We start from the raw sequence: 12890 nt of genomic DNA, 5'->3' as shown, positions 1-12890 counted from the left end.
AAAAAACAACCCCTACGAAACACAGAAAAAAGAAAAAAATATCCTTTGATATTTTATACACAAAAAAAATCCTAAAAAAGAAAGAGAAAAAAAAAACTTAATGGAAGATATAAACACCCATTTTATCCGAAATTCTTTGTTAATTGAAATCAATCCAATCTTGATTGTATGAATTTTTATTTATTTTTATTTTAGATTTTTATTTCGTATTTATTATTTTTTTATTTTATGATCTATCTATTGTTTATTTTTTTTTCTTTTTTCATTTTCTGATTAAAAAAAAAAGCTGAAAAATTAAGATTAAGCTTGGTGATGATTGTTATCAAAAAACATAATTAGATGCTATTATTTAGTTTTGGATGCTAATTAGAATTGAACTGAAATTCTATAAGCATAGTTTTATATATCATTGCGATTCACATAAATGGGAACGGGAACAAGAGTACGAAGATTATGGAAAGATCACAGAAAAAAAAGCAAAAATACGCAGCACCACCAGTTCCCATCAAGCCAATTTTGCTGCCATTTCCACATTGTTATCCTTCTATCATTGGCAATCCACGTCGAAACAGCCTAGCCTTGAAACTCAATATCGTCTCCATTACCAGTATAGACCCTACTCGTTTTGAACCCCACCATTAACGGCCACTATCACCAGCAGCACAAACACACAGAGGTAAAATCCACAGTCCCATTTGTACAGTAACGTTCAAACAGGGAGAAACCATACAGATGAGCTATAATGTTCGAGTAGTAGGAAACTATGAAGGTAATAATTCTAATTCCTATTTCAGCTACCAAAAATCACATAATAAACAGAAACAATTTCATTAACAAATAAGAGAAATCCCAATCTGGCAGCATCAGTGCCAATTCATCAAGCCATCACTTTCAAAAACCAGGTGCTTGACCTTATCTTCATCCAAAGCGCAGATTCAAAAGCCTTATACCATTGTCGGCCATAACCCAATCCCCTGTAAATTAATTCTCAGAATGTAATCACAAGCAGACCACAGAACATAGGTTAGAAAACTCACATTTCTAGTTAACAGACTTTGTATTCAGCTATCTTCAACACTATCCCCATCCATCGACCATCAACTTACCACCATCAGTTTCTGGTCCACCATCAGTCAGTCGCCCAAACACAAATTTAGAAAATAAACAAAGCCAAGTCAGAAACTAAAAGAGATCAAAAATAGAAAAAATAAAAAATAAAAGGGGAAACCCGAAACCTACCCTGGTGGCAATAGACGATGATCGATACGACTTCTGGGAAATCCTGACGGTGAAGACATGGAGCTTGACGAAAAAAATTACATACTGAAAGTTGGGGAAGATCCGACGGTGAAAGTGCCTGAAATAGAAAAAAAATCGTAACTTGAACGCCAGATTTACGCCTTTAATAAGTGATTTACAAAAAAACAAGCTCATATTTGAGACGAGGAGAACAAAAAGTAATGATGGGTAGAATTTTGGCTTGATCAGTCGTCAAACGGTGGCGGAGTACGACGGCACCGATGGTGGATCACGACGGCATCTGGTGCAAGAATATGAAAACCTTTAAAGTTTTCGATCAGTTTTTTTTGTCCCTAGAGAAAGAAAGACAGAACGAAAATTGTAGAGAGAGAAAATGATAAAATGAAAAGAAAAGCTTAAGAGTAGGCTTTTATAGGATCAATAAAATGGTGTCATTTTGGCTAAGGAAATCGGGTTCCCTTTGACCCGTTTTAAGGATCCGCACGTCAAACATTGAGCGATTTGACCCAGCCGCTTAGCCCGATCTTTTGTTCCAGTCCAGCTTCACACCATTTGAGCTCCAAGTCGAGCCGTGGTGATTTTTTGGAGCCACGCCGCGAATTATTTTAGTTATTCTTTGTTCATTTTTGTCATTTTTGTCATTATTTGTTATTTTTTTTGAATGAGTAAAAAGGGATAAATGAATAAAAAAAATTTTTCAAAAAATTATTTTTGAAAAAAAGTTGAAAGTATCAATTTTTTTTGAAAATAAAATTTTTTTAAAAAATTATTTTAAATTTCAAAAAAATATTTTTGAGAAAAAGTTAAAAGTATCAATTTTTCTTGAAAATAAAATCTTTTTAAAAAAAATTTCTAAGGAAGAGTTGGAAGTACAAATTTTTCTTTAAAAAAAAATATTTTTAAGAAAAAAGTTGATAGTATCAATTTTTCTTGAAAATAAAATTATTCAAAAAATATTTTAAGGAAAAGTTGAAAGTATCAATTTTTCTTGAAAATAAAAAAATTAAAAAAAAAGGTATTTTTGAGAAAAAGTTGAAAGTATCAATTTTTCTTGTATAAAAGCATTAATTTTTTATAAAGTAAAAAAAAAAAAAAAAGAGATCCCCATGAAAGGTTAAGAATTATTCTTTTTTTTCTTGGATTTTTTTTATGTTAAATAATTCGACGATAAAACCTCTGTAAGAGAAACAATAGTTTCATTGCATACTTTTGAGGTAAGAAAATTTTTCTTAATTTTTTGTCAAAAGTATTGGAGTTAATTAAGAATAATTTTTAATAATTAATTACTTGATAATTTTTAAGGCTTATTGAATAATACGAAATTAAGCTGGTACCATCTTTTGATGGGCGTTGTGAAGGTACTATAATCTTTCTCACTCATAACTGAACTCCCGAACCCTCTTATGGTTAATAGATCCGAACATATTCTTTTAGGGACCCTCAGTTAAGCTTAGGTATTCCTTGAAAGGATAGATTCTTTAGGTGATCAATCACACCTAAACAAAAAAAATTAATTTTGACTCCTTAAGTCAATGTCTAATGATAGGTCTACGGATCTAAACATTAAGACAGAGGAGAGAGCCAGGATAGGTAAGACAGATATCGAAATTAAGAGTAAACTAACATGCCGTATAAATCATGGAGAAATACTACTTAACTAACCTGCCACCTTCAACTAACCGTTATGCAACTTTATCCAAAAATCTTGAACCCTTTGACTTCCATGTAGAGCAAATCCCACAAATTCTAGAGCTTTGAACTATGACAGGGAAAAATTAGAGGTAAACACTTATGAACTTAAAATAAATATCTCATCTAAGAACATCTTTTTTTTCATAAAGAGTATCATGAGAATGGAGAAGTTTTTGGAAGTTTTTACCATAATTTTAGTGATGAAGCATTCGATAGTTGTTAAACAGAAGCTATTCAATAAGAAGTGATTTTTATCTAAAGGTAGGTACTAAGGGACAAGGGAGTCAACAGCAAGATCTTTCTTTCATATGACCTAAAAGACAAAATGAAAATAGTCACTGGTCATATTCCATTTCCAATTAAAAAGAAAAAAGGGAAGAACGGGGGAAAGAAGTAAATATTCACCTCAAAACCAGCCTTTTTTAGAGTATCTAGGCACTGTCTAGTCAACCTATGTTTGGAAGACCATTATTGATCTCAATTTCTGTTTGTATAAGTAAAACTTTCATGTAAGAACAACTAATGGATACGTAATAAACCAAGGATCATTTTAATGCACTTTAGATTCTCACCTTAATTTTCTAATGTTCTTAGTTATGTGGATCACAAGAATCAGTCATGCACCAATCATACGTAGCAATGCACCAATCATACGTAGCAAAACACTAACCAAGCTTTAGTACTTTGTAAATCTCTTTGTAGCATCCATACTACAAAACAGAAATAACAATCAAATCAAATCAAACCAAAACAATTCAATATATGATAAAAACTTCTTAATCCATTCCAGTCGAGATGAAAATAATGATTGAGATGGAAAAATTTTAAATTGACATACAGCATCTAGTGCATAGCAGGTAGCTTCGATTGCATAAATTACATCAAAGTTGTTGTCAAGAAATGGCATCTTCATAAAGTCAACCTGCATTAGACAACAACAATAAGAAATCAATTATTGAATGCCTTTGCAGTTTTCTTATCAACAATTTTACGACATACAATATTGCACATTTGTGGTTCTCTCATTAGAAACTGTAAACAAATAATCCTATCAATCATTGAAAACCAAAAGACAAAAAAAAATCATCTTGGAGTTCAAATTCATCACATAAGGAGAGTTTTTAATTCGATCACCGTGAAGAACTTTCCTAAGATTCTCTACATTGTCAAGTATGTGTTCAAGCTGACAATAGGGTAGGGAATGGGAGGAATAAAGAAGTAGGGATAAAAACCTAAACCCAAAAAGAGAAAATAGAAAAAATATGAAACTCTTTCTATTCACATTCCATTTTTCAGGAACCAAACAAAAAATAAAAAAAAATTAAAATTGAACAAATATATGTTACCGTGTTTGATGGAATAGAGAAAATCCTTGCATGAGAACCATATATTTGAGTTTGTGAAATTGCCTAAGGGCAAGAGAACATTTAAAAACAAATAGGTGTTTAGGTTCATGAGAAGATTGAACTGACATAAGGTAAGCTCCATGTTGAGGGGAAAATGATTCATAAGATAAGACAGAAATCCTTCAACAGGATAAGAAATTGGAAAGATCGACAAACCTGAGAGGGATCCAAAATCTGAGGAAGTGGCTGGAAAGAAAGCAACTAGGCTAGACTACTGATCTTTTAGAGTAATCTTCCCTTGGGAAACATAGTGTAATCATCGTTGAGAATTTTATAGTAACAAACTCATAAGCAATTCGATAAAGATAATGGACATGATGCTAAAATTAACTAACATTTTCTCAATAGTAGTATCATCTTCACTCAAATTCTCCTCATTCATTTCATCATCGATATTTCTACTTATGAAAAAATGTGCTTCTCCTCCAGATTTCCCAAGAAACCCATTGGGAAGGCTTATTTCTACAATGATATTGAAACAGTAAATAAGTACAAACAAAGAAAATGAATGCATGCATGAGATTTTGATCTCCAAACGCCCTTTAGATCCAAGACAAAATATTAAAAAAAATGAATAAAAGACTTTTGCTTTCAAAGTAGTAAATGCGAGAACTTGTGCATGAAATTCCAAAAAGAAATAAAATTTTCAAGTTTTTTTCTTCCCCTTTTAAGCACATTTTCTGAGTAACCAAACAGAGTCTTGATTAACTGAGAAGAATAAAAAATACATAAGACCAAAACCGCAACAGAAGCTTCCAACATTGTTTAAAACCGAAAAAAGAAAAGCATGATCTTAAAGGAACAACCCAATATCTATAATATATTTAGAAGGATGAGAAGTTAACAAACAAAAGAAAGGAAGAGAGGAAAGCTGACTTTGGGTATCTCGAGACAGGCATCGTTCTTCACAGCCTCAAATCAGAGAAACAAATAAGGATTGGAAAAGTTGATTTAAAAATCGAAAGAGGAGCCAGACCCAAAGTAAAATACAGTTGCTGAGCTCAGCTCTATGGCCCTGCTCGACTCTCCCTCCCTTCCTCCCCTTTACGTCATCTCACATTCCTTATCATCATTCTCTTTAACTTTGCCTCCTATTTCTTTTTTATTTTTTTTACTGTTTGACTTGAGAGATTTAAAAACTTTAATCTTGGTTTTTTCAATTATGAAATAGATCGATAAGCTTCTGGGAAGTTTTCTATAAAGAGACAAAAATTATCCAAAATTACGCCATTTTTTTTTGTTTACATTGCTATGCTGTCTCCTTCATCACAAATAGGCGATAACTTTTATATTAAGATATATATATATATATATAATATAAGTATGATCCGAACATAAAATGATCCAATATAAATCCATCCGTTTATCACCTATGCCTTTACATATGAATCGTGAATTAAAGCTAATTGATAAATGTATGGAAATGATATATACATGGAACGTAAGTCAACTAAAGTACAATTGTAATTTGGCCAAAAAAAAAAGGGTACAACTGGATAAAAAATCTTACAGGATTTGGATTTGCTCCACTTAGACCAAAGTTTAAAATTTCCTTGTTTAGTCAAAAAATGATCTTATTATCACCGGCTAGAATTATCTGGACTAAAATCTTACAATTTTAGAAGAAAATGAAAAAAAAAAAACCAAAGAAAAAGGATAATAAGAACAATTATCTCAACCTTTTAGCCATAAATATAGTGGTCAAACCGTTAAAATTGGTAGATTTTATGGACACGGATTTCAATTGCAGAAAAAAAAAATGAGGAGAATGGAAAGAGATTACACAGAAGCCAGTGGTAATCGCAATGTTAGGAGTCTATATATGGAAATTTTCAAAGGTTTGGATTTAACAAAAGATAGAAAAGATAGCTAATGATAAAATATATATATATATATATATCCTATTTTTGCAACAATGTTGTTAGAATTGAACAAGTTTTTAGGATCCAAGCAGGAGTTGAGCACATATATAAAGCCAAGCTTTTCATCCAGGATCAAGCATAGGGTAGTCAGAGCGTTTTATTCCTTTCCTTTATTCGGTGGTATGCGGGACTTGTGCAGGCAAATTCCTTCGAAAGATTCAAAAGCACACCAAAAAAATCCTCAGTAAATCACCATACAGTAAAGGGAAAAAACTAGCTCCTTATTTACATTCCTTTCACTTAATTATATAAAGGCCAAAGCGAGTTACAGTAGTTGATTGAGAGATGGCAGGAGGAGGATTTGTTGCTCAAGGTGGAGGGTTCGGCTATGAAGGTCGTGTCACGACCTTTGTGGTGTGTACTTGTCTGATTGCTGCCACTGGTGGTCTCCTATTCGGTTATGACCTTGGAATCTCAGGTTCAGACGACTAAGATTGCCTGTTCTTGTCTTGTTATACTATCATTTTATGTTTTCCAAGATTCTGAAATATTGGTTTTTTTTTTTTTTTTGGAATCTCTGCAGGAGGGGTGACATCAATGGAGCCGTTTCTGAAGAAGTTCTTCCCATCTGTTTTAGAAAAACAGAGTGATGGAGCCAAACACGAAAGCGAGTATTGCAAATTCGATAGCGAGCTGCTCACTCTGTTCACCTCTTCCCTCTACCTTGCTGCTTTGATCGCTTCCTTCTTTGCCTCAGTAGTAACAAGGATCTTTGGCCGAAAAATTTCCATGTTCATTGGAGGCCTTGCTTTTCTCATTGGTTCAATCTTAAATGGCATTGCCATGAACGTTGCACTTCTAATCATTGGCCGTTTGTTGCTTGGTGTGGGCGTTGGGTTTGCTAATCAGGTGAAAGTTCTTGCTTTGCTGGGTACTCCTTTATTTTGTCCTCTTTTCTATCTCAAAATACTTACAGTTGCATGACTTGTTTATCTACCAAAGTCTGTTCCAGTCTACTTATCCGAAATGGCACCTGCGAGGATTAGAGGAGCTTTGAACATTGCTTTCCAAATGGCCATTACAATTGGAATTCTAGTCGCAGGCCTTATTAACTACGGCACGGTAAAGATCGAGGGCGGATGGGGATGGAGAGTTTCTCTAGCTCTTGCAGCCGTTCCTGCCATAGTGATGACCGTCGGATCATTCATTCTACCGGACACTCCCAATTCTATTCTTGAGAGAGGCCATACCGACAAGGCAAGAAAAATGTTGCAAAAAATTCGCGGCACCCAACACGTTGATGCTGAGTTTCAAGACCTTATTGATGCCAGTGAAGCTGCCAAGAAGGTGGATCACTCATGGAGGAACATTCTCCAACCAAGATACAGGCCTCAACTTGTCCTCTGCATTCTCATTCCATTCTTCCAACAGCTTACCGGCATTAATGTCATCATGTTTTATGCACCTGTTCTCTTCAAGACATTAGGTTTTGGTGATGACGCGTCACTCATGTCTGCGGTTATCTCTGGCACTGTGAATGTCGTTGCCACAGTTGTTTCCATCTATTCAGTTGATAGGTTCGGAAGAAGGATTTTGTTCCTTGAAGGTGGCGTACAAATGATTATTAGCCAGGTAATTAATCCTTTTATCATCATATAAACTCCTCAAGACTCCTCTCTCAATTCTAACTTCTACCATTTTTTTGACAATGTGACTTTTTTTTTTCTCTCTATTTTGCTACAGATCGCAGTAGGAATCATGGTTGCCGTGAAGTTTGGTATCAATGGCGATGGTGACTTGACAAGGGCCGATGCCAATTTGCTTTTGTTCTTGATCTGTGCATATGTTGCAGCATTCGCATGGTCTTGGGGACCACTGGGATGGTTGGTACCCAGTGAGATCTGTCCTCTAGAGATCCGATCAGCTGGACAAGCCATCAACGTTGCAGTAAACATGATCTTCACTTTTATCATTGCTCAAGTTTTCCTCGCCATGCTTTGCCACATGAAGTTTGGCCTCTTCTTTTTCTTCGCTGGCTTTGTTATAATCATGACTATCTTCATTCACTTCTTCTTGCCTGAGACAAAGAACGTCCCAATTGAAGAGATGAACAAAGTATGGAAGCAACACTGGTTCTGGGGAAAGTACATCCCAGATGAGGCTGTCATTGGTAAGAACCGCAAAGTTGAGCAAAGGGATGCTTGAAAGCAAGATCCAACAAATGGACTTTAACAAATAGTTTACGTTAAGGTTCTGGTATAAAAAACAAGGAGAAATAGCAGAATGACAAAATGCAAAAGCTTTGTACCGATTATTACCTTTAATATGATATGCCAGAACTTTTACCATACTTTCAATCTTTCTGGAAACGATCCATCTTCTGACCAGATAATCGTGCTCCTCAATTAAATGTTCTAGTAAGTTTTTGGCGCACAAACACACGCACACTCGAGTAAAGAAGAATGTTAAGATAAACAAAAAAAAAAAAGAAAAGAAAAACCAGCTTATTTCGTTGTTCAATACTTTTGTCTCGTAATCCCAACCATAACCCAGCACCAAACAGTAGCGACAACCCTAAGTCTCACTGCCTCAGATCCTAGCCATCAAAAGAAAGAGGTTGGCATGCAATACGTGTTTGACAATTCCTGTAAAATATAAAAAATTATTATGTCACTTTCATTTTGGCGTCCCAAGTATATACCATATATTTTGATTTTTTTAAAATTTTAAATTGTATTTTTTTATATTTTTTAATATCATTTTCGAATTATATCCGAAATTATCAGATCAAAATCTACACCTCTAGACATAATGTACATAGAATCCTTGTATATATAGTTCTGATTCAATGAAAATGGAGCAACTACGACTACCCATATCCATAACTGGAATGTGTCTGAGACAAGTATTTCATTTGAAAAAAAAAGAAGAAAGATGGAGCAACATAGCTTTGAACTTCCCTCAATTATAAGTCAAGAAATTTCTAGGTATTTCATAGCTAAAAAATTATATAAGAAATATACAAACCCCGATACAAAAATTAATAACAATAAAAACCAGAAAAAGGATGGAGATGTGTCAAAAAAAAAATGGAGAAGATCTATTAAGCAACAGAAATTGTCTCCAAGAGAGCATCAAGATACTCTTCAAGCTTGGGCTTTGTAATCGCACCTTCTCTCCTGCTTTCTGCCACTTCCTGCCCATCCTTGAACAGAATCAAAGTTGGCAATCCGTAAACTTTGTACTCTTCAATCAGTTGTGGATTCGCATCATGATCAATTTTTACTACCTCTAGTCTCTCTCCATATTCCTAAATTTGATGACAACTTTTTTGAAAAAAAAGAAAAACCCTTCTAAGCAACTAGAAATGGATGATTAATTAGATGGAAAAAATGGAAAAACAAACACTTGAGCCATGGATTCCATGGCGGGAGAGATTAAGCGGCAAGGTCCACACCAAGTAGCAACGAACTCGACGAGAACCGGACGGTTGGATTCCAGCACCGTGCTTAGGAACTCGCTCTCTTTAATTTCCTTAATGCCTCCACCGCACCGTATCGAAAATTTAGGAATCGTAGAGGAAGTAAGCGATTGCTGGTTCCTTCGAAGGCCGTTAATGGAAAGAGCGAAACCGAAGCTTGCCATTGCGGAGTGGAGTTTAGATGGGGAAGTAATTGTGCGGACCGGTGGGAGACATGACAGGACCGCCAAAGACGAAGAACTTGAGAGAAGGGTGTCCATGTTGAGGGTTGGTTAAGGGTATTTGTGTGTGCTTGTGATGGAGAAATAAAGAGCCTGTGGCCCGGTCATACGAGTAATCATGAATATCACATTAACTATGTATTAAAATCTGATGATAAGATGTAAATATTTATATTATTTTTTTATTATGAGATATATTTTATGAGTTAAAATTATAAAATTTAATAAATAAAAATAAATAATATTTCATGAGTTATTGAGAATTTTGTGTTAAGACTGACTTAAGATACAAAAAAAAATCACCCCCAAGCAACGAGACCTGAAGTTTAAATCTCAACACATGATAATTACACTTTCGGTCTGCCCGGAGCACCCATTGTTTAATTTGTAGCCATTGCCCAAGGTTTCTCACGTAAATGCCACGTGATTCCTATCTTCTTTTTCTTTTTAGTTTTTTACGAAAGAAATCATGGGATAGAAAAATTATAATTGACCAAATTTTAATTTTAAATATGTGATGATATTAGATTAAATTTAATTTTTTTAAATAATACATAAAATTATAAATTTTTAAAATTTGATTTGAATTTGAATTGTTATTTTCTTGAAACCATGAATCAAATTTTATCAATTTGATTTAATTTATCGATTTTTAAATTTTAATTTTAGATATTATTTTAATATAATTTTTAATATATTTAAACAAATTTAAATATAAAATTTTAAATTTTAAAAAATATATAAAAATTAATAAAATATATAATTGAGTTTTTTTTTTATTTTTTATTTTTTGTTTCAAAATTTGATCAAAACTTAATATATACATTTAATATTTAAATTTAATCTTACCAAATAAAAAAATTGATATGAATTTGAATATTATAATTTTGAATCAATTTTTTTTCCTCAACCCTAGAGACATCGTCCCATGTATTTTATTAACTGAAATATATCTTCAATTTACAAGACATTAGATCAAACTCAAGAGTAGCAATGACAACTCTCTCTCGTGAAGAACAAGAGAAGCTTCAACGCTGCCTAAAGAAAATAAAGGATCATCATCCTGAGAATGTAAAGCTCGAATCAGAAGCAAGTGGGCAAAAACTCTAATTGTCAAAGTGTTTGGGGGAAATGTTGGTTATCAATTCCTGATCTTCAAGCTACATCAAATCGCGAAAACACAAGGTAAATTCTTTGTCATCGGTCTAGGTTGTGACTACTTTTTGATTAAGTTCCAAAACCTGGATGACTACGATTATGTCATTAAAGGAGGGCCATGGTTTGTGGGTGCCCATTTCCTTGCTATAAGGAAATGGTCACCAAACTTTAAAGCCTTTGAAGCATCTTTTTCATTAGTGGCAGTATCGGCCAAACTTCTTGAATTACCTATTGAATATTATGATCCTGAGATTCTAACGAAGATAGGGAAGCATATTGGAGTTCTCCTCAGAGTCAACAGTCACACACTTGCAGAAGAAAAGTTTGCAAGGGTGTGTGTCCAAGTGAACCTTGATAAACTGTTAAAGAAGTTTGTAATGGTCGAAGGCAAAAGGCAGTTCATCATTTATGAACGGATCAGTATGCTTTGCTTCAAGTGTGGCAAGATTGGGCACAAAAAATAATTTTGCCCCGAAACTGCATTAACTACAAAATAAGCTCATCTGGAACATGTCGACTAGGCCATGCACAAGCCGCAAAACTTGCCCCAGAAAGTTGAAGAAAAAAAACCAGATTGTTATCGGCGTGGAAGCTGATCCAAAGGAAAAAGCCAAAAGAGAAAACAAAAAGTTGGCAAGAATCAGACTATCAATCAGAACCCTATTCCTATTAGCACAGATAAAGGAGGGGCTCAAGATAAGAAAGCACTGAACTTACCCCACAAAAAACATGAAACAGGAGGAAAAGACAACCATAGGCTGTTATGAGGACCGAAAGAAACGTCCCTTTCAACCTCGGACAGACCAACTGATAAACAAAAAGACAAGGCTCCTACGACCCGGGTAAAAAACAATCTTAACTGGCAGGTGAAAAAAGATCTTGTCGTTGACAATCAAAAGAGGTAGGGAAAGAAAACCCCACCAGAGGAATGCCACTCTGCAAATTAAAGAGAGTAGCAAAAGTCTAGGCAAGCACAAAGACTTGGGAGTGACCCTAAAAACCCCCAGAACTCTTTACATGAAAGCCAAAAGCCCCATGCATGTGAACATGCAAATTGACATGATGTGTCCTGTTGCTCCAAACCTTCAAACGTAGGCTTACGAGGGCAACAATTACAAAACTTCCCTACAACAACCCTAATCTGAATCCAAAGAATCAGAGGAAACCCAGACAAGCCAACAAGTCAACCCCATGGAACCACAGTCACTCCCAGATACCAGAGTTCAGAGGCTTCAATGCCAGCCAAAGAATGGGGGTATATCTGAACAGGCGAATGAGAAGAAAGAGTACAATAGGTGTATCACAGAACCTCCCCCCAAGCTGCTTCAAGTTCAGCTTTGGCATCTCTGAGCTACAACCAGACCCACTTCGACAACCCCTCAGTGAGATCAGAATGATGGAAGACTCCACAAATCAATTCCCCACGTGAGAGACTCTACCAGAGAGACAATTATGGAAGGGAGACCGACTCAACCAGCAGCCACAACAAGACTCTAGAACATTCCACCTCTCCTAATTTATCCTCCTCTTATTTTGCTTTACTGCACCAAACGACTCACTTCTACGAGACAATGGATCCTTCCAAATTTTTGGCATAAGAAAATACACAAATGTGGCCACAATGGACTGTAGAACTACCGACAGCCCCACTCCATCTAAGAACTCTAGAGATACACTGCAAAAGCACCCAAACCTCAGCAATGAAAATTATTATGGACGGGTCAATACACAATTTCAAGATGTATGTCTGCTCCCTGGTTATACAAGGAATCGAGAACCTGTTCGACAAAATAGAAGTGATACCAAAACT

At 34.9% G+C, this 12890-nt stretch overlaps 2 protein-coding genes and 1 long non-coding RNA gene across 3 annotated transcripts; 1 reads left to right on the top strand and 2 right to left on the bottom strand.

Moving 5' to 3' along the window:
* Positions 1-673: 673 nt before the first annotated feature.
* On the bottom strand, positions 674-1658 carry LOC149519954 (uncharacterized). The gene is made up of 3 exons (XR_016330735.1): positions 1240-1658; positions 1038-1118; positions 674-974 (listed from the first exon to the last, which is right to left on the bottom strand). It is a non-coding gene; the product is annotated as an uncharacterized LOC149519954 (long non-coding RNA).
* Positions 1659-6354: 4696 nt separating this feature from the next.
* LOC111308401 (sugar transport protein 10-like) lies at positions 6355-8651 on the top strand. Its single transcript, XM_022906722.2, has 4 exons — positions 6355-6698; positions 6804-7129; positions 7223-7852; positions 7964-8651. The coding sequence occupies exons 1-4, from the start codon at positions 6566-6568 to the stop codon at positions 8423-8425; spliced, it is 1551 nt and encodes a 516-aa protein (XP_022762457.2). The 5' UTR covers positions 6355-6565; the 3' UTR covers positions 8426-8651.
* A 672-nt stretch (positions 8652-9323) lies between these two features.
* LOC111308400 (thioredoxin X, chloroplastic-like) lies at positions 9324-9961 on the bottom strand. Its single transcript, XM_022906721.2, has 2 exons — positions 9629-9961; positions 9324-9530 (listed from the first exon to the last, which is right to left on the bottom strand). Exons 1-2 carry the CDS (start codon positions 9959-9961, stop codon positions 9324-9326), a joined length of 540 nt encoding a protein of 179 aa, XP_022762456.1.
* Positions 9962-12890: the final 2929 nt, after the last annotated feature.

Source organism: Durio zibethinus, chromosome 2, assembly GCF_047325235.1.
Source record: "Durio zibethinus cultivar Kanyao isolate XHJ-2024 chromosome 2, ASM4732523v1, whole genome shotgun sequence".
Classification (NCBI taxonomy): domain Eukaryota; kingdom Viridiplantae; phylum Streptophyta; class Magnoliopsida; order Malvales; family Malvaceae; genus Durio; species Durio zibethinus.
Note: the sequence above shows the minus strand (reverse complement) of the source record. Positions and strands in the feature narration are given on the sequence as shown.